Below are 22,752 nucleotides of genomic sequence, written 5' to 3' on the forward strand. Positions count from 1 at the left end.
CCATACTATAGAGATTGAAAATCGTGTAGTTTCAGTTGAATTACCTGGGTAATGGTAAGGAGGCTCGCAAAGAAGCACTGCTCCAACACCCTCCCGTACTTTCACCTCATAGCGTTCCTCTGGTGGAAATGTATCAAGGTCTAGATTTAAAAAAAAAAAGAGAAAATATAAAGTTTTTTCAGTGTTTAAGGATTGTTTTCTACATTCGGATTTACACATACAGCTCCTTTAGAGATGAATGTAGAAATACATCAACGTTTGAGACAAAGTGCAGGGCCATACAGCCTGTTTTGTTTGCTTTAATCCTAGCATCACCAACTGCAATGGCTCTGCCTGTTCTAACCCCTGCAGTTTGCAACTGCCCATAAAGAAAAAAGAAATGTTGACTTTGGCTCTGATTCTCAGGTCCAGGCGAGCTGCATTTAGAGCCAGAACCCAAGGATGGGTAGGGCAAAAGTGACTTCAGAGAATTTTTCATTCTCCCAAACGAGGGGCTGTCCAGGAGGCCAATTCAATGCCTGTTGTAACTTGGAGCATCCCCATGGCTTCCCCCAAGATGAACCAGGCTGTCCCTGCCTCATGGGCTATTCCAACAGCCAAGGACTGCTGGACGGCAGAGTGGTCCAGCTACGTATCCTATGCCAGGGGCTTTGAGATGGGGGCACAAAGACAGCTGGGGGATCCTCAGCTGGCTGGCTGAAACAGCTCTATGGCCACTTTGTTCCAGTGGAGCAGTGCAAAGGGTCTTCTGTAAAAGGGCCAAGAATCAGACCCTTTTGAGTTACACATTGCAATAATGTGGCCACAATTATAAGACAGTGATGGTTTGATTGCATGTTAGTTATGGATAGCAGATTTTATTTCTTTATTTTAAGAGTGGTACCTACAAGCTGGGCAATAGCTACCCTTCTTGTGTCACTTTCATTGTCGTATCTCTTATCAAATTAGACTGGGGTAGGGACTGTCTCTTTTACTAAGTGTTTGCATAGCACAAAGTACAGTGGGAGTGGAGGAATCCAGAATGTGTCTTCTAAGTGCTAACACAGTCTAAATAAATAATAATAAATATTAAAAGCTGTACACAATATCCTTCCCATCAAAAGCCAAAGGAATCATCCAACCTGAATTCAGATTATTTCAACTCTCTTCCTCAGGCTGCTATTTCCAGGATCTAACTACAACTTAAGTTCATGAGTAGCAAGGCAGAAACAATAATGACTAATCAGGATAGAGATGCATACACATTTACACAAAAGGACATCAGTATGGTTTATGAGCTACTGTAACTGAGAAGACAGTAGAATAAATACTGTACACATAGCAGAGGGACATCAAAATAATAGGGTAAGAGGAGAAGCAGATCTTTTCAGTGACTGCTTGCAGGACAAACATCATAAAGGAAATCTCTAAAGACCTATGCTATTAATATATAAACAGGGTATCTCTTCAAATGTCTGAACACCACACTCTCTTGATTCACCTTCTAGCTCACAACTAATTCAACCAATTATTCTTATTTATGGTTGGTTCAGTATGGATTCAGATATTGGTCTGAACTAGATTTGCAATTAAATCTGAGCTAGCTAAGAACATAAGAACAGCCATACTGGGTTAGACGAAAGGTCCATCTAGCCCAGTATCTTGTCTTCCAACATTGGCCAATGGCAGGTGCCCCAGAGGGAACGAATAGAACAGGTAATCATCAAGTGATCCATCCCCTGTTGCCCATTCCCAGCTTTCTTTCTGGCAAACAGAGGCTAGGGACACCATCCCTGCCCATCTGGCTAACAGCCATTGATGGATCTATCCTCCATGAACTTATCTAGTTCTTTTCTGAACCCCGTTATAGTCTTGGCCTTCATAACATCCGCTGGCAAGGAGTTCCACAGGTTGACCATGCGTTGTGTGAAAAAAATACTTCGTTTTTTTGTTTGAAGCCTGCTGCCTATTCAAGCATATTTCTTTGACCAGGAATTGAATCCAAACTGCGGCAGCAAGAGCACCCAATCCTAACCACTAGACCACCAGGGAGGACATACATTCTTAAATTGGCATGGCTTGGAATGCATGTATGTATGTATTCATCTAAAGCATGAAACAGATGTCTTTCATTTGTCAAAGAGGACTACTCTTATCAAGCAGCTGGCTATGATATTTCCTTCTGACTTCACAACATGGGATGATGCCGCCAAACTGTTTTTTTCCTGGCTGTAAAATTTCACAGTTTCTTGTGAGGTTGCCACTGTTTTTCATTCCCTCTTTCATCTTGGCATACTGCAGTTGTAAATCTATTATAGTGATTGTAAAAACTACTAGTGCTATCCATGAGTGGAAAATATAAAACAAAGTGATTACTACTTTGAATATGGCCAAAGTATCGTTTGAGGAAAGAAAAAAAAATCTAATTGTCATTTTTTAATACTTACTTTAATAATTTCCAGTTAAAATAAGTAAATGCCTAACTTTATATCTGGACTTTTTATTTATGCTGTGTTTTCGATAAATTTGTGAATTTTAGGAATAATCACCACAAATGAAAAAGGCATAAAAAAGAACAGGCAATTTAAATGTAAAAAATAAAATTAGGTTTTTACTGAAATAGAACAGTCTGTGCCAGGGTGTACAGAGATGTCTGTTCAATTACTGATCTATAACTGCACAGTTTCTTCCCACTTATGAAATGCCCCGAATGCTGATTGGCTCTGAGTGTCTGATTTGCATAATAACTATTGTTATTACTCAATAATTATGAAGAATGTGAATCCTTGAACTCTAATTGGAAGATATCCATTATTAACCAGAGCGCAAGAATTTGTATAATCACTTTATAGTTATAACTGTACAGTGATTATGGAAATGTCTTTGCTCGCTCTGTTTGGCTACGACAGTTCCTCTGCTATGATTTGGCTCCTGTTATTACAATTTTCAATCTGTTTTCCACCAAAAAAGGAGATGGTTCAGCTTCTGACTCCCATCAGCATAAGCTAAAAAAGCGCCACCATTTGACATGAAAGAAGAAAATTCCCCAGAGCAAAGGAAGTTGGTGTGGGTGTGCGTGTGGACACGCAAATATGTGCATGCATGTGTGTGGTAACAGCTGCTAGCGAAAACCTAAAATGACACATCATCCATCTTCAAGAACTTCCAATCTGTTTTGACAAGGATGACAGCTGACCTTCATCATGTGAACCTATCTGTCTCTCTCTTCTGACAACTTCCCCATGGGTTCCATTGTGTCTTAAAAAAAATTAGGATACTATATGCCTCAAGATTGTGGGAATTCCCCCTCTCTGGTGAAACAAGCTGTGTGACCCTCTTTGCAGATATAAACTTAAGGCCTTTGAGATGGTTGTAATGCCAACAGCAGGATGAAGAGTATAAGCTGCTTTAAAAACTTACTACTTGCTGGTCTGTCAATGAAGGCACTTTATACCATTTTCACAGAGCGATACAATGCAATGACTGTAAAATGCTGCAACAATAATACAGTGAAACATTGACCATTTAAACCTAATCAGTATGTACTTATCTGTTTTAAAGTTAACAATTGCTTACATCCAAAACTTAGAGTCGCTTCAGCGCTTCGGACAGTTCCAAAGATATTCGATGCTATACAAACATATTTCCCAGCATCCTTTGATTTCTCTGGATTATTGATAAGAAGTCTGCCTCCCACGATACCGTAGCGATCCTTTGTTAAATCAATATCCCAGTTATTTAGTTTCCACCTATTAAAAAAAGAAAAGATGATATGATGATTGCAAAAAATTATTTGCAAGAAAACTCTTCCTACGTGGGTTCACAACTTGCTACTAATTGTAAATAACTATGATATTATATTCATGTATTATGATAAATGGTTTTATTTTAATTTTCCTCAGACAAGGCTCTCAAATTTGACCTGCCTTAATGGCCTATAAACATGATGTATGGCAGAGTAGTTGTAGCCATGTCTGTCCCAGTATATTAGAGAGACAAGGTGGCTGAGGTAATATCTTAACAGAAGTTGGTCCAATAAAAAATTACCTCGCCCAAATTATCTCTCTAGAAACATGATGGCCAGTCCAATTTGCAAGGTGAGAAGAACCACCATCTGTGAGGTAAGACTGAAAGAGTTATACGGGGGTGAGGGTGGGGGTCAAGTAGCTCAAGAAAACACCCACTGTGCACCCTTGGAATATGCAACAACAGAGTTACTATCTAATCTCTACCAGATCCTCCCTCATTCACTTGAGGATGTGTAGGCCAAGGAAGTTACTTCAGGCATAAAGTATTAGTAATGCCAGTGAAAAGAGCCAGACTTGTTCTAACACTGCCATTTTCTTAAATAACAAAATTGCTGGGGACTTCTACCCTGACTGCTAGAAGAATGACTAGGGCACTCTGCATGGGAGACTGGGTGGGTAAATGGATGGGACAGCTCCTGCATTTGATTGTGCAGATGTGGCATTGCTGTTTTATTTCATAAAATACAACCACAACAAGACATGAACTCAGTGGGCCAAATTCATCCCCGGTGTAACTCTACTCACTTCAATGGAGTTTAGGGTGACCAGACAGCAAGTGTGAAAAATCGGGACAGGGGGTGGGGGATAATTCGAGCCTATATAAGAAAAAGACCCAAAAATCAGGACATTCCCCATAAAATCAGGACATCTGGTCACCCTAATGGAGTTACACCAGAAACAAATATGACCCAATACTTTTGAACTGCCTACACAATTTCATGGGAATGTATAGGTATTATTGTGTCCACCAGAGGGAGCCCAAAAGCTTGCTTGAAGGCAACGGAAATGTACTACAAATAACTAGGAAATATATCATTTCATATAAAACCTACAAAGTTCAACTATGCACACAATTTCATATCAAGATCTACAGGCAAACAATACTTTTTGAAAATCAGATTACTCTCTGCTTGCTTCTTCAACAAAAAGAACTATTGAAAGGTTGTTTTAAATCCAGTTACCATTTGGGAAGTTAAAGTTAATTACGTATTGAAATTTGAAACGGAGAGAAAAATCATGTGAAGTGGGTTTAATAAAAATACAACCCGAACAAAATCAAAACTCAGTAACTTTCAAACAAGAGGCTTTTCCATAGCAGCAGAAGTAATAAATAATAATAATAATAGTAATAAAATCTTCAATTATATTCATGGGAATTAAAAGATGTAATTTCAGTCCTGTGAGGGAAACTACATGTAGACATTATTAATACATTATAAAATATATGCAGAAATATACAAGGGTAGCTATCACATACATAGTTTAAACTATGACAAAACAGACCAGAACATTCTTCACAAACTGGAATATGTGGCGAATCAAAAGAAAAAGTCATAGTAAACATGTTCTTCTGAACTTGCTAGTTTGAGGTCAGTACACGGTCATGTTTCCTTGATCCAGCTTGAATTTTTCTTTTTGTGTGAACACATTATTTATATTCCTTTGTAAAACATTTGTATGTTCTTTTGGAGCATACAAAAGCCAGAAGGAGAACACTTCAATCTGCCTGGACATTCTATAACAGATTTAAAAGTAGCTATACTTGAACAAAAAAAACTTCAGAAACAGTCTTCAAAGAGAAACAGCAGAACTAAAATTCATTTGCAAACTTAACACCATTAATTTGGGCCTGAATAGGGACTGGGAGTGGCTGGCTCATTACAAAAGCAGCTTTGCCTCTTCTGGAATTGACACCTCCTCCTCTATTATTGGGAGTGGACTACATTCACTCTGATCCAGTTGGCCCTGTCAACACTGGTTGTCCACTTGTGAGGTAACTCCCTTCTCTTCATGTGTCAGTACAATAATGCCTGCATCTGTAATTTTCACTCCATGCATCCGATGAAGTAGGTTCTAGCCCACGAAAGCTTATGCCCAAATAAATCTGTTAGTCTTTAAGGTGCCACCGGACTCCTTGTTGTTTTTGTGGATACAGACTAACATGGCTACCCCCTGATATTTGTAAAACAAGGTTACTTTAAAATTAAGTGTCATAAAAATAGAACTTAACAGACTCATTCAAAATGTGCACAAACCATACCTGCGTAACCATGGGATCTTATTACTGTAAACACTCTCTCCTCATGCAGTTCCTCGAGCTGATCCCAATACTACAAATACTTATGAGTAACTTTATGCACAAGAAAAAGTCCTATTTAGTTCAGTCGGACTTCTCATATGCTAAAAGTTTCTAAGGAGTGCAGGTCTTTTCAAGAACCATTTTTACACTCATTGTGTCACAGCTAAAACAAATTGTAAGCTCTTCAGGACATGAAACACTTTTGTATTTGTTCTGTAAAGTGCTCAACACACTTTTGGGTGCCATATTAACAAAAATGTGGGGCCATGTGACCTCCATGCCTATAGAAGCTGGTGGCTCAGTTAGGGCCAATCCAGATGGAGGTAGGAAGTCTAGAGACCTGGAGAGAGCAGGGGAGGGACAGCCTAGAGAAGGGCTCTCTGCCAAGAAAGCTAGCAAAGCTCTGTACTCAGAAAAAGCCTGTATGGAGGCAGGATATGGCAGGACTCTGGATGCTGTGTATTTGAAAAACCGGAGGAGACAATATTTGAAGTGGACCCAAGAAAAACAGGTCAGTTGGAATCTTAGGGTGGACAACCTATGGCTTAAACCCCTATTGTCAGAGGTCTGAAGTAGAGGGATAGCACTTGTCATCTTTGTGGTGCCACCTTTCAAGGTGATAAGGCAATTCCCTGAAACAAAGCTTAGAGGCCCAAGAAGGACATAAGGATATTTGAGCCCTATAGAAGGGTGAAGGATTGCCACACTTGGAGACAGGTAGTATAGACAAACTCCTGCATAAATAGGGAAGAGACCAGCATGCACCTGGAGAGAAGACCAGGAGAGCTAAAAATTGAGCTCAGAGGAGGACTGAAGGTTTTGTGTTGGACTACTGTTTATCTCCAAAACAGAGTGGTTGAAGGCATCACAGTGACCAAAAAGCCTAAGGAAGACTGTTGGAGAGACAGGAAAATGAAGACATTGTTCTGAGGTAACTATACCAGCAAGTAAGAATGCTGTTGAATTATGCTAACTGCAAATAAGTAAAAAAAATCTCAGCAAGAAATACTCAGATCTGTTATTGAGTGGAAAATAAGGCTGTCAAGCAATTAAAAAAATTAATCGCAATTAATCACGCTGTTACACAATAATAGATTACTATTTATTTAAATATTTTTGGATGATTTCTACATTTTCAAATATATTGATTTCAATTATAACACAGAATACAAAGTATACACTGCTCAATTTATATTTATTTTTATTACAAATATTTGCACTGTAAAAAACAAAGGCAATAGTATTTTTCAATTCATCTAATACAAGTACTGTAGTGCAATCTCTTTATCATGAAAGTTTAACTTACAAATGTAGAATTATGTACACAAAATAACTGCATTCAAAAATAAAACAATGTAAAACTGTCAGGCCTACAAGTCCACTCAGTCCTACTTCTTGTTCAGCCAATCACTCAGACAAACAAGTTTTTTTACATTTGCAGGAGATAATGCTGCCCACTTCTTACTTACAGTTTCACCTGAAAGTGAGAATTACAACATAGGCGTTTGCATGGCATTGTTGTAGCCGGTGTTACAAGATATTTAAGTGACAGATACGCTAAAGATTCATATGTCCCTTCCTGCTTCAACCACCATTCCAGAGGATATGCGTCCATGCTGATAACAGATTCTGCTCAATAACGATTCAAAGAGGTATGGACCGATGCATGTTCATTTTCATCATCTGAGTCAGATTCCACCAACAGAAGGCTGATTTTCTTATTTGGTGGTTCAAGTTCTGTAGTTTCTGCATCAGAGTGTTGCTCTTTTAAGACTTCTGAAAGCATGCTCCACACATCATCCTTCTCAGATTTTGGAAGGCACTTCAGATTCTTAAATCTTGGATCGAGCACTGTAGCTATCTTTAGAAATCTGATATTGGAACCTTCTTTGTGTTTTGTCAAATCTGCAGCGAAAGTGTTCTTAAATCAAACAGCATATGCTGGGTCATCATCCGAGACTACCATAATACAAAATATATGGCAGAATGCGGGTAAAATCATGGAGCGGGACACATACAATTCTCCTCCTAAGTGTTCAATCACAAATTTAATTAATGCATTTTTTTTTTAACAAGCATCATCAGCATGGAAACATGTCCTCTGGAATGGTAGTCAAAGCATGAAGCAGCATATGAATGTTTAGCATATCCGGCATGTAAATACCTCGCAATGCTGGCTACAAAAATGCCATGCAAACACTTGTTCTCACTTTCAAGTGACATTGTAAATAAGAAGAGGGCAGCATTATCTCTTGTAAATGTAAACAAACTTGTTTCTCTTAGCGACTGGCTGAACAAGTAAGACTGAGTGGACTTCTAGGCTCTAAAGTGTTACATTGTTGTGTTATGGAGTACTATTATGTAACAAAAAAAATCTACATCTGTAAGTTGCACTTTCACGATAAAGAGATTGCACTACAGTACTTGTATGAGGTGAACTGAAAAATACTATTTCTTTTGTCATTTTTACAGTGCAAATATTTGTAACCAAAAGTAATATAAATTGACCACTGTACACTTGGTATTCTGTGTTGTAATTGAAATCAGTATATTTGAAAATGTAAAAAAAATCCAACATATGTAATAGATTTCAATTGATATTCAATTGTTTAACAGTGTGATTAAAACTGCAATTAATTGCAATTAATTTTTTGAGTTAATTGCATGAATTAACTGCAATTAATCAACAGCCTAGTGGAAAGCCTACATTCCCCAAGGTGTTCACCACATCAGCTATCCTGCTGGTTTGGACTTTGAAGAAGTCCTGGCGGTGAGGGGAAAAAAAAGCCCTATTAGTCTCCACCATCACCATACTATAAGAACGCAAGAACTCTCTCTGTTATGAAGGATCAGAATCAGAATGAATTGTCCAGCCCCAGTGTTCTAGTCTCCTCTCAAGTTCTCCATTTATCATAGGTATTTTGTATAATCAAGTGATTTGCAAGGATGATGAGGTGAAAATGAACGTCTGGTAGGTACTGTGTTGATGGTACAGTACAGTAGATGATCATAATCGTATTATAGACATTGACAGAATAGCTCAGTGACTGAACTGTGTCTTCCTTCATACAACTCTTGACAGAAGATTAATTCTGTCAGTTTGTGAGAGCAGATGAATGAAATGGGTCCCTTGCCTTGAGAGGACTTAGGAGTCTGTCCCTACTTTGAAGGAGGTGCTTATCTGATCATGACAAGAATGTAAACTACCATGCTCTCATGACAAAAGATAAGCTCCAGAGTGTGTCCTTGGATGTGTGTTGAGCCTATTGTAGAGACCTATGGAAGACATGAGATCCTACACTTGCACAAAAGAATCAATCATCATGGACTGGTTCATTAAGAATATGAGGTTTATTATGACAGTGTTCATATCACGAAACTCTAGACTAGCTGATAGAAACATTTAAAAAAAAATTCCATTTAAAAGCTTCTCATGTCTAGGATGACAATGGTGTCCCTGATTTTGACTGACAGGAAATGAAGGACTATCTCCAAAGATCACAGCTAGGCTCCCAAAAACAAATTAAGAAACCTGAAAATGTTTCATGAAACACAATTGATATTTTCTGTCCAGGACTTCTCTAGACATCATTGCAAGCATAAGGAAAGCTGTCTTCTTAATGAAAAAAATGCACAAACTTCAACTCGTATGCGTGTAAGAAGACTGTACAGCCACCTGCTAAACTATTCATTCATTCATTCATCCATTCATTCAGAATCAGCAAATTATATTTGAAATGTGAAATGAAATGGGTCTGAAATGCCTGGCAAGCCCTATAATTCAAAACCAAGCTAAAGGTTTACTTGTAAGTTGGAAAAGGGATTGCTCGAGCTCTGCAGTTCATTGAAACTTGTCCATCTGTAGATTCCTCAGGGTAGATGGTATCAATGGGTTGCTCCTCAAACACTGGGCCATATCCTTTTCCATCCTCTGAAATAAAAATATAGGTTCACAATTAATATGTTAAGAAAGTAAATCTTACATAAGAATATAAGAACGGCCATACTGGTTCAAACCAAAGGTCCATCTAGCCCTGTACCCTGTCTTCTGACAGTGGCCCATGCCAGGTGTTTCAGAGGGAATGAACAGAACAGATAATCATCTTGTGGTCGCACCCATGCCGCGTCTCCCATTCCCAGCCTCTGACAAACAAAGGCTAGGGACACCATCCCTGCCAATCCTGGCTCATAGCCATCAATGGACCTATCCTCCATGAATTTATCTGGTTATTTTTTTAACCCTGTTATAGTGTTAGCCTTCAGAACATCCTGCGGCAAAGAGTTCCACAGGCTGACTGTGCACTGTGTGAAGAAATACTTCCTTTTGTTTGTTTTAAACCTCCTGCCTATTAATTTCATTTGGTGACTCCTAGTTCTTGTGTTATGAGGAGTGAGTAACACTACCTTGTTCACTTTCTCCACACTAGTCATGATTTTATAGACCTCTATGATATCCCCCCCTTAGTCGTCTCTTTTCCAAGCTGAAAAGTCCCAGTCTTATTAATCTCTCTTGAACCAATTTACATCATCCACACCTATTAATTTTGTATTGATTTTCATTAAGAAACAAACAATAAAAAATACAAAAGGCACACCCTTTATAACATGCTGTGTGTGTGGATGCTATTGGTTTGCTAGCCCTAAAAAAAATGAAGTTCTGCATGCATCAACAAAACAAGCACATCATGGACATCAGTGCTGGCTTCCCCTCACTACTCTTCTCTGGGTCATTCTTGCCCTGGGGTGAAGGACAAGGTAATTTAGATTCCATTTCCATTCATTTCTTACCCTCTCTGCTGACATTACCAACTAGGGTGACAATCAGTGCCAGGTCTGATGGAGGTATTTGTCATTTGGAGATCTGTCGACTAGGAATGCATTTGAGACCAACTCATCTGACATAGGCCAACATACTGCCAGCACTGATAGTGAGGACATGTGAGCTGGGACAAATACAAACGAGTGACCTAAAGCTGAATAGTCCCTTTTCCTATGATCTACAGAACACCAAGTTTTTATATGTATGGAATGAATCTTCACTGTACAGATAAAAGACTAATATGAAAGAGAATGAAGCTGAGCCTTCCTCTCCAAATCAAATTGCTCTCCTTTTATTCAGGCCCCTTGGAAAAGAAAAATGATGTTGCCACTTTGATGTAAGATGCTGCAGGCAAAGGTAAATTTATCATTGTATATTCAATTAAATCCCCAAAAAGCTGTTAAACGAAAGTTAAAGTTGATGTGATGGGAATAGGTTACATTCATGCTTGCACTGAAAAGTCAAGATTCACATGTTAGGAAATTCCAGAATTAAGGTTCTCTGAACAATTCACATTTTTAAATAGCTTCGTCCCCCATGCCCGTCCTCCTCCTGAGCTCCTGACCTCTTCACCTTGCTCTCTCTTCCCCTCCTCGCTCCCTGCATTCAAATCAGGCTGCTTTCTCCCTCCTTCTCCACATTGCCAGGGCACCAGCAGGGGCTCTTAGTTCTGGTGACTGGTGACACAGTGGTTGCCGGGAAGAGCAATTGCAGGGCATTCCTGTCTAGCCCCTGCAGCCCTAGGATGTAGCACGCACAGGGCGTATGTGCATTCCATAGTCTGCAGTATGCACATTTATATCCTCTGGTGGAGAGCATGCTCAGCGCAGGTGGAATGTTAAGAGATTTTAACTGACAAACTCTAATAAGTCTCTAATGAGAGAATGTGAACTGATATTTTTCAAAGTGTTATAATTGGCTAAATGTAGCTAAATTTTCATGGGTACAGCAAAAGCTGCAAGCCAGATACCAGGGCCACTTCCCAGCCGAACAAAGTTCTTGCTCCAGAGCATGGAGTTGCTACAGCTTCTCTACTAAATGAGAAAACTGAACTAAAATATCAGCTAATAAATTAGTATCAGCTATTTAATTCATTCCATAGGTTGATAAAAATTATATGTTTCTATAAAACAACAAAAAGTCCAATAATACACAGATGGTATTTTTGTTATTCCTAATTCCCACATTTTTGGGCCAATATTTTTATTAGAAAACTATCCGAGATACTGATGAAGAGCTTGATCCTGTTCTACTTGAAGTTAGTGACAAATTTCCATTGCCTCAACTGGGAGCAGGTCCAAAGAGGTACTACATGCTGCAGCGTAGTCATGCAAATTCATTTATAACAACAGCCAGGTAAGGAGGAGAGAGAATTGTCACAGAAGCAGAGGAGAACCGGAAAGATGGCAAGAGCAGCTGAAAAATGAATTCCTCTCTTTACTTTTACAGCATACCACTATTTAAAATTCATGTATTATTAAACCATATAAATATATCTTATACTGTAACACAGACAACAGGTATCTACTGATAGTGGGAGGCACAATTTAAAGGTTCCCCCTCAGCACACCCCCTCTTATGCTCAGCGGCCCCTATTTGCAAACCCGAGAGGTTAGCTCAGTGGGGAGAGGCAGCAGGAAAAGCAGTGGCTCTCCCTGCAGTTCCCAACTATTTTGCTGCTGCCTTTCCCCGTTGGCCAGCCCCAGGAGCTGCCATGCAGGGATGGGAGCACTGCTGGCAAAGCCTGGCAGAAATCGGGGGGGGGAGGAGGAGGAACATGGGGTCACCCCCCACCCTCAAATGCTTCACCTCTGAACTGTAAGCTCTTTTGGGTAGGAACGAAGTGTGTGTATAGGGCCTATAGTAATTGGGCTGCAAAGTTGAGTGGGGCTTCTGGGCACTTCTGTAAACAATCACCTCCACCAACAAACATTCAACCATGTAGTATACAGTGGCAGATTAACTGTTTCTATCTTGGGATTCAGATGATGTTACAACTTACTTACAAAATACGCCATTTCATATTTTGTGATTTCACCTGCACTCATTATTATACCATAGCAAGTGACTGTTCTGAACACCTTCCAAATATGCTATATAATGCCGACTCTGTTAGCATACATTTTGAATTCAGCTCCAGTTGACCGGGTTAGGAAGATCAGGTGAGCAGGATACAGATCAAGAGAGGTAAATAATGTGAATATTTCATTCTCCATTACAAGCTGAGTGTGAACCAGAGATATGCAAACAGCATGAGTACTCCAGTATGATGAGGCTGCAGCGGGACTGGAGGATTGAGAGGGACTAGAAAGTCATACTTCAGATGAGACCGTCGGGAGCTGCAGGATCCCTCCCGCTGCTTCTGGAAGCCCCCAGAGCTCAAACTGCAAATGTTTGTCTATATTTTGAGATCAAGACATAGTTGATTGGGGAAGTGAGAAGAAAGATCACATAAGGGACTGTGTGTCTAGGAGGAATGAAGGAGGAGATGGGCACAGTGGAGAACTCAGGGATGAGAAGGTAGAGAGGTCTTGTCTATACTGGTTAAAAATACAACTTGGAATTCCTCACTGGTGCAGCCCCAGAAAAGGTAGCACAGATGGAAGCAGGGCTCCATCTAATCCTACTCTGAACTCTGATCAGACTTATATGAAACAACTGGAAAAAAATGCTTGAGCCCTGTCTACACTACAGCTACCAAGGGAGCTGCACTGATAATGAATTACAAGTCCCATTTTTTTGCCAGTTAGATGTAGGAAAGAATGATGTATTAGAGAGTTAGTGAACAAGACCTACTGTCTGAGGGAAAGGAAAGAGGGATGAGTGAGGAAGATTACATGTATGTGTTTAGGATGTTAACTCAAGGCCGAGAAAAAGCTAATAGTTTAATAAAGACTATTCTTCCCTACTAAACTGAATCACTTATGTGATATTCAATAAAATACTAAATCTCTAAATGAATAAATGCATTTTTACTTTAAGAATCCATTTCCTAAAGAGACAAAGAGAATTTCAAATATAACCAAAATGTTGCATCCGAGAGATCTATACCACATTTGACCCAAGAATAAAAGAATAAATACTGTACTTCTCATATCAAAAAATTTACATACAGTTTGGCTTCACTCACATCCCATGCTTTGCTCTTCATGATATTCCTCGATGCAAAATAAACATATTTAGCAGTGAAGGAGTTTCCAGACTTGCAAATAGTATTATGAGAGATGCATTAAGTTTAAAATTACATACTAAATATTCTAAATAAAAAAGATAACAAAGCTATTCATCATGTAATTCACTTTAGATATGTACATTTTATTTCTCTTTCAAAAGTTCCCCAAAGATGCAGAACTCAGCCAGCTCTCCACTTGCATAGAGTAATGTGAGTGATATCATCCATTGAGGACCTCCATTGGAGGGAGAGTCTATGGAGTGGTCAGGTAAATATGTCATATAGAGATTTTCAGGGTTCCTCATTTAATAATTTATTGGAATTTTCCAGGGAACATACACAATAGGTTGTGACACTGCTAGCATACAGCATGCTATGGCATCACATGATTGCCCATTGGGCAAGTTTGATATTTCTATTAAAAAAAAAGATACATTTCAAGTAAATTATATTTCAAATTTTAGTAAGTTATATGATTTCATTCTTCCTATTTGGGGCACTCTGCCAAATTCTAAAGTTGAGGGGTAGGATATTCAAAAAGCGCTGAAATGTCTGAGGAGCCCCATTGAAAACTCACAGGGATGTGTGTGCTTTAGTAACTTAGGCACATTTGAAATTATGACTTGATATATTTTTCTTAATACTATTTGTGGATCAACTTTAAAATTAGATTAATACACCTTTATTATCTATACAATTGCACAATACAAAGTCTATTCAATTACACAACAAAAACATATCAAACACATTCAGAAAAAGAGAGGTGATTTTGAAAGGCCAAAACAATGTTCCCAAATAATAATCAGAAACTACCCAAAGCAGTCATTTTCAATTCATGTCATGAAGTTTTGTCGAAGGTAAATGGAAAAAAAATCCAGGGCATAATCAAAAGACTTAATCAGTACATACTAATTCTGTATATTTATTTCAGATTAAATGTGACTTTTTCTATTCTGTATTAATATGTTGTACAAAAATAAACTAAACCTTCAAGTAACTGTTAACCTTGCTGAAGTTTCCACTCAGCTAAAATAGGAGATAATTTATAATGTATTGATACTACCATTTCAAACCTCCAGAAATTTCAAGTCTCTTATAAGCTATAGCCATACAATGGATCAAACTCTCTGCTAGTGTGAACAGTAAATGCTGTGTACCATCAGAGAATGATCCTCTATCTGTACACAGATTAACACATTCTCAGGAGTAGTTATGCCCCTTTGCATTACTCAGGAAGTGTTAAGGGGCCATAATCCAGCCATAAATCAGCAGCAGAGAATTCCCCTGTCTTAAAGGGTCATCCTCCTGGTATCTATGCAGCACCTTGGTGGTGCACCTAGGTGCAGTTGGACCTTGAACCTCCACAATTGCACCTCCCTATGTAGGGGCCATTTGTCAGGGGTGTGGAAGAGCACCACTCCACTGCACAATCCTCCACAGGCTGAAGACCACAAATCAGTGATGTAACAGAGTTGCCTGGCAACAGCTCTGAGGGGTGTAGGGCAGGCCCTCAAAATACGAGAGCTGGAACCTGCTGTCTGAGGCATGCCCCTGCATGGTCCACTCCCCACACTAAACAGAGCTCTGGAACAGAAAAGGATATGCCCCACAGACAGATGCAATTACAGTCCACAGCTGTGGCATCTCAGATACCACAATGTGATGTGTGTGACTAACTGGTTACTTTCTAATGATGGCCATAATGTGGTAGGTAAAGTTCAAAATTCTCTCTAACCTTCTCTAAATCTGCAAATAATATTTTAAAAGGATTAACTGGTATTCCCTATCCTTATAATCAGGACTACCACTAGCAAAGATGATAACTTCAAATAAAAGGTAAAAATACTAAAAAGTTTAACTGTGTCCCCTATATAGATCTGCTTTTCAATTTTTATTTCCATTTTTTCTTGCCATCAGTCTCTTATGCCAGGAGCAGATTTTTTACCTCAGTATTTGTTTAGTTACAGAATTCCTGCTCTCATTAATTACATTTGCTGTTTCCACATTTAAAGATTCAGGGCCAAATTCATCCCTGCTGTAATTATACAGACTTTCATTTACTTATGCTAGGCTTGAATTTGTTTTAATCATTAATAGACAAAGCAGACAAATTCCAACTGGATTTACATCCTGTGCAATAAATTACACCCTGAAACGTCAATGAATTCAGTAGGGTTGCGTAGTGGGGCAGATTGCTACACCAGTCAGGAAGGGGTTAACGAACTTCTGTGGGCACAATCAGCCCAACCTGGTACACGTGTGAGGCTTGTCAAACCAGGAGGGGGTGAGTCTTTAAGACAGAAGATCCAAACCCAATCCAGGATTGCACTTTGCAGTGAGCAGAACGAGAACACAGAGCTCTCTAGTTCCAGAGGGCAGGGGCCACTTACTGGGAAAGCGTTAAAGAGCTGTTATATTTAGACCCAGCAGAGAAGGAAATAGACATAGGGAAAACTGATAGAAAGACAGCTATCGCCTGTCGTGACTTCATCGTTCTGGCCACAAAATAGAAACTACAATGAAAGTAAAACTCTGCACTGAGCTCAGAGAACCTAACCATTTAAAGCAGCAGGACATCACATTCCTCCACTCCCGTTTAAAATACTTTCCAAATACACACACATTGTCATTTACATGGCTACCGAAAACACTGTATCAGCAGTTCTCAAACAGAGGTCCAAGGCCCCCTGGTGGGCACGAGTAGCCGCCCAGCTCTGAAGGCAATGCAGAAGTAAGGGTGGCAATACTGTGACCCCCATAAAATAATCTTGCCACCCCCTGCAACTCCCTTTTGGGTCAGGACCCCCAATTTGAGAAACACTGGTCTCCCCCATGAAATCTGAGAAGTGTAGGGTAAAAGCACACAAAAGACCAGATTTCATGGCCTGTGACATGTTTTTCATAGCCATGAATTTGGTAGGGCCCTAGGTATAAGTCAGGGAAACATTGGGTGTCTGAGCTTACTTGATGAAACAGCACCCCAGTGGCATTTTTGTTTTATCTACTTAAAAATTGTGAGGTTAACTTGTGAAAGTTGTAGAACAGGAAAGTCAAATGTAAGACCTGCATTTTTAAAGAGATTTTAAAATATGCTAAGTTTTCAGAGTTGATAAGTTTACAGTTCTTCATTCAAAAACACACCAATTAAACATTGTTACTGTTAGTAGCGGAGCTTCCGGCTGGTGCCAACTTTGCTTTCATTTACTCCAGCATAAGCTGAGGCTGGTCTACACTACAGACTCAGGTCCTCACCCTGAGCCATTCAGCTATACCAACCAAACTCTTGGTACAGACAACGCTATGTCAATGGGATGGCTTCTCTCATCGACATAGCTACTGCCTCTCGGGGAGTTGGAGTACCTACACCAGCGAGAGAAGCTCTCCTATCAGCATAGGTAGCGTCTTCACTAAGCGCTAAAGCAGTGCAGCTGCATCGGGGCAGCTGTGCCGCTGAAGCTCTGTATGTGTAGACAAGCCCGCAGAGTAACTCCAACAACTTCAACAATCTGGACATCTGTCAGCAAAGAACTCATCTGAGACCAAATCATTTCATACATTGCAAGCCAATAAATTGACATCACATGGCAGTGAATTTTGTTCAGTCCATATCTAAGCTGCATGTGAACCAGTGACATACAACCATTAGGTCCCAGTGACATTTTCAGTAAAGGAGTTCCTGATTATTATTATTATATATTATTAAGCACCAGTAGCTTGCAGTTACCCAAGTGAAAATGGCCTGGAATCATAGAATCACAGAATCATAGAATATCAGGGTTGGAAGGGACCTCAGGAGGTCATCTAGTCCAACCCCCTGCTCAAAGCAGGACCAATCCCCAACTAAATCATCCCAGCCAGGGCTTTGTCAAGCCTGACCTTAAAAATATCTAAAGAAGGAGATTCCACCACCTCCCTAGGTAACGCATTCCAGTGTTTCACCACCCTCCTAGTGAAAAAGTTTTTCCTAATATCCAACCTAAACCTCCCCCACTGCAACTTGAGACTATTACTCCTTGTTCTGTCATCAGCCTATATTGATGTATGTTAGAATCTTTGTCTTTTTCACAAGAAAAAATGTGCAGACAGCCATGGAATCAACATCTATTTTCATACCTCATTTCATATTGTATATACTGGTCACCACAAACCTACTGCACAATCTGAATTTCAAAAGGCAGTAGCTGAAAACCTGCATTACAGGAAAAAACTTTCATATTGTTCAAAAGAAATACCAACAGTGCCAGGCTTTGTCATTTCACCTAAAATATGTTATTTTAATAACAGAACTCATCCTCTTGGGAACTCTGAAACTTTGTTTTTTCTTATTCTTAATGTGTATGGCTACATTGTGCCTGTTAAGCACAGCCCAGAGTATGGGGCAGTGCATAACCAGACCACCCTAGGGGAAACACTAAAGCGCATGAGCACATGCTGACACGGCCTTACAGGGGGCTGCTTTCACTCACGACTGCACTGGTCTTGCTCTACAGGCTGATGCAGAGGAGAGCAGGACCATAACCCTACACCTCTCTGGCAAATTGAAGCACCATGCACCCACAAGGGCGGAGGAAGGGAGCAATCCCTGACATCAGATTTTTTTTTTTTTTTTTAGTTTTTACCTTTATTAAAGATGTTTACAATAATTACTCCTCAATAGCATACTTTATGCTATTGCTCATCCAGAAAGGTTTGCTGTTAGATAAAGTTTACATATTGTGACAGGGTCGGATGCAAGGATTGCAATTTTGCCTAGCCTTTACACAGGTTGCATGTGACAAATGGAGTGGAAGGCTCTTTCCATCCTCCTCCAAAATGCATACTGTTACATGGCATTCAGCAGAACCTGGTGCTTCTCAGCAATGTCTTGTCCTCATTAATTGCTCCCTTTAATCCCTGATGATTCAGCTGATCCACAGATTCTTTTGCAGACTTCCTGCTTCAGATATACTTAAAGCAGCTCTACTTGTTTGTTTTTACACCTTTAGTAATTTGATCTTGGAAATCCATTTTGGCCTCGCAATTTCCCTCTTGCTTATTACTGCCAGCTGTATTTTGTACTCATACTTGTTGGCTTCACTAGGTTAAGATTTCCAAAATTTGAAAAAAGATCTGTTTGGCTCAAATAACCTCTCAAACTCTGCCATTTAGCCGTATTAGTTTTCTACTGGCTTTCTGTATGTTCAATGGCACAGAAGTCTTCTGAGACTCTAATATTTTTTTTAAGTTTTTTAAGTTTAAGTTTTTCCAATGGTCAGGATTTTACTTCTGATTTGGGGCTTTATGACTAACTTCCCCATTTTATTCACATCTCTTTTTCTAAAGTTTGGTGTCACTTTTTTGGATCCCTACTTGCCCTCATCCATGTTGAACCTAATGATATTCTCTTCACTATTTCTTAGTGCAAAATAGAATAGTAAAAAAAAAAGGCAGCAAAAGACTGGCTTTGCATGATCATTCATTCTGTTCTCCATATGCAATAATGAAGATTTTAACAATGAAAATATTTACATACTGTTTAGTTAGTAGGCAATTATACTAACCAGACTATATATGTAACCTTGCTCCCAAAATCTATTTCAGTAGACAAGGAGATGTGTAAATAATTTCTGTCTTCAGGGGGACAGCAAAGATTTAGTCTCTGCTGCATCACCATCCATCCCAATCACTTTCAGCCAAGCCAATTTATTTTATCTTCAGCTAAATTAATCTTTACATGTATCTAATTTAGTTTTGAAAATCAATTTTATTCACCGATTAAGGATAATGCCATGCAGTAAAGCTATGCTTTATAATTATAACAGCCTATATGGTGTGTATCTTATGTGCACGTCCCTGTGTGCACGAGGGGGCAGAGTGGGGGAAGCTGGACGTACACCATAAAATACTATCATCATCATTTTTATACTTCATAGTGGGATGTACTGATGAGACACTTTTCCCACAGGGAAATTTAAAAAAAAATTAGCCTTTAAATTCTAATCTGAAGTTTTCCTTTGTCTCATTGATAGTCACACAGATTTTGGATACTGCAGCCGTTTTTTTACAGATGTTTGACCCTGATTTATGCCAACAGCCTTGAAACATAAAACCCTTTAATTGTCCCTTTTAATGTATAATCAGGGCTAGTAGCACTCTATGGTATCTCAACCCAGGGTGATGAACGCAGCATAAAACCCAGCAAGGTTAGATAGATAACGATAAAATTATGTTAGATAGACAGAAGGAAAGATTCTGCTCCCTGCTATGCTGTTGTAAATGTAGAGTCCAAATCACAGATTTTGGATTTACATTTCTGCAACTGAAAGTAAAATCTCACCCAGATGCCTCCAGCTGTGCTCCCAGAATGGGGGGCTAGTGGCTTGCATCCAATCTTTGGCAGTGACTACAAATGTGGGAGACTGATACTGAGGTATTCCCACCACCTCCATTGGCAACTGCATAACAGAGAGGCTATGGGAAGCATATTTTCTACCTCTCCTAATTTGATGCCCATCCACAAGGAAGAGAGCAGCGGAGGCCCATTTCTACTACTGCTGTGAAATCCAGTTATGATGATTGCTTTAATTTGTATTACAGCAGTGCCTAGGAAACCCAATCAAGAATCAGGGCCCCATTGTACAGGCATGCAACAAAGACAACAGGCCCTGCCCCAGAGAGAGGATTCGTCCATTCCTATGCAGCAGAAGGGCACAACTGCAGTCTCTGCACTCCTTGGAGTGCTTGGACTCCTCCCCACGTCATTTGCTCCCTAGGGTTTCGGACATCCCAACGGGTGCAGAGAGGAACAGGGATGAGGCAGAGCCATGGCCCCATGTGTATGCATTTCCTCAGCCCCAGAGAGCTCTAAGCAAAAATCCTTCGGTGGGTGCTGTTACCAATTTAAACATCTTTCCCCATGGACATGGGGTAGAAATCTATCACATCGTCATTTCAGCGCCACACTTGGGGACATCATTTCCTTTCAGATGATTTATCAATGACTCTTTCCAATAGGCCATTCATTTGATATAATGACTCTATGGATTAATTTTGTCAGTACGGGTCCTGCATTTGGGCCCACAAGTGATAAATCATGGGAGGGATAGCTTTAATTAGAAAAGCATTGGGGTGAAAATTGTCGTCCCTCTGTGTAACCAATGTACCATCTAAGTCTGTTTATAAAGCAGTAGTTAGTGATTGACTGAACCTACTGAGTTGGTCCGCATGCAACTGAAGAGACAGCCTGTGTAGCATCAAGTAAGAATACACTCAGCAAGTTTTTTTTCATATAAGTGAGGCAAGGAGAAATAGCTTTGGTGAGACACAAACATCAGAGAAAGGAACAATCAGAAGGACAAATAAAGCAGCTAGATACGTGGACACTGAAAATCCATTTGCACTAAATTCCTATACGTTCAATGGATTTAGGGTCCCCCTCCACATTTTTGGAATTTAGAATAAGCATGAAATTAAAGAATTAGAGTTAGCTTAAGTTGGGTTAAGGAAATGTGTGTTGTAAAGAAAGGCCCTGACTAGCAAGCAGAAGGAAGGCCTTGAAAACCACAAGTTATATGGCGAGAAGGAATGAAGCAGAGAGGATGTTTGGTCCAAAGAATATCTAATGAGATAAGGGGAATTTTATAAAAAGTAGGCCTCCGATCGATAGGGATGACTGCAGATGGCATTAAATGAGACAAAGAGAATCTGCCTTAGAAGAAGCCAACATGGACCTTTCCACTCCACATACCAGTGTTATCTAAAAAGTAAGGCCTATATGAACCCAGGTGCAACCAAAAAAGCTACTGGTCAGGAGGGAGGAGGATAGGCCGTGGGGAGAAAGGGAGGTTATAAATCTTACCTGGAGTAAAACTGAAAATAAGGGTGAACCTATCTCAAATTGGTTGTTAGCTAAAGTAGTAATTGGCTATCCTATCATTTGTTTGTTGATGGGTGTAAATCATGCTGGAGTACACCTGGACGAGATGGTTTTCCCTAGCTCTGACCTGTTTGTAAGTACACTGATCACATGCTTATACATATTTTATTACTGTATTTGAGGTAATAACTTTTTGTTAAGCTGATAGGCATGTATACACCATTTGTATAAAATACCATTTGGCTTTTGGGCTTAATAAAGGAATATATGGTTAAATTAGTGTTTGGTAGTCTCCCATATTAAGAATTCCAAATATTAATAATAATTCCAACACCAAGGTTTTCCTATCTAATTAAGTTTTCATTTAAAAAAAAAGCTTTTCTTCATATGCACCTCACTTTACAAATCTCCCTAATGCCAAACTAGCCTATGCTTCCCCAACCTTGCATCCCCTATCTCCCAAACTCCTCCCTTTTCCCTCAGGAAAAGGACGCTCCTGAACTGACCCTGTGTGAATATTTCCCTAAGCTTGGAGACCTGGATGGAACTTCATCTGCAGCTCATCAACAATATTTCTTGCTCTGCTATACAGGTTGCATCAGGGTGTCATGCCATGTTTGTTCCTTAACAAGACTTAATTGCAAGATCTCTGCACTATTTCCAGCTCCTTGCAGTGTGGGGAGTGGTAAAGTGGACCAAAGCCAGGGTTTCACTTGTGATAAAGAGATACACTAACCACAAATGCTGGCTGTTAGATAACCTGAATTGTTGACATAAGTTTTTGTGGGGTAGCTCCAATGACTTCTGAAGTTACATCAG

At 39.6% G+C, this 22,752-nt stretch overlaps 1 protein-coding gene across 7 annotated transcripts in view; it reads right to left on the bottom strand.

Moving 5' to 3' along the window:
- CNTN1 (contactin 1) overlaps positions 1-22,752 on the bottom strand; it is a 421,087-nt gene that overhangs the window by 149,941 nt on the left and 248,394 nt on the right. For all 7 annotated transcript variants that reach the window (XM_037888163.2, XM_043549235.1, XM_043549232.1 and 4 more), the window contains 3 exons: positions 9,892-10,018; positions 3,556-3,728; positions 45-140 (listed from right to left, as the gene is read on the bottom strand). In XM_037888163.2, coding sequence (XP_037744091.1) covers positions 45-140; positions 3,556-3,728; positions 9,892-10,018 — 396 coding nt within the window. The remainder of the gene's footprint in view (positions 1-44; positions 141-3,555; positions 3,729-9,891; positions 10,019-22,752) is intronic.

Source organism: Chelonia mydas, chromosome 1 (assembly GCF_015237465.2).
Source record: "Chelonia mydas isolate rCheMyd1 chromosome 1, rCheMyd1.pri.v2, whole genome shotgun sequence".
In the NCBI taxonomy this organism is placed as follows: Eukaryota; Metazoa; Chordata; order Testudines; family Cheloniidae; genus Chelonia; species Chelonia mydas.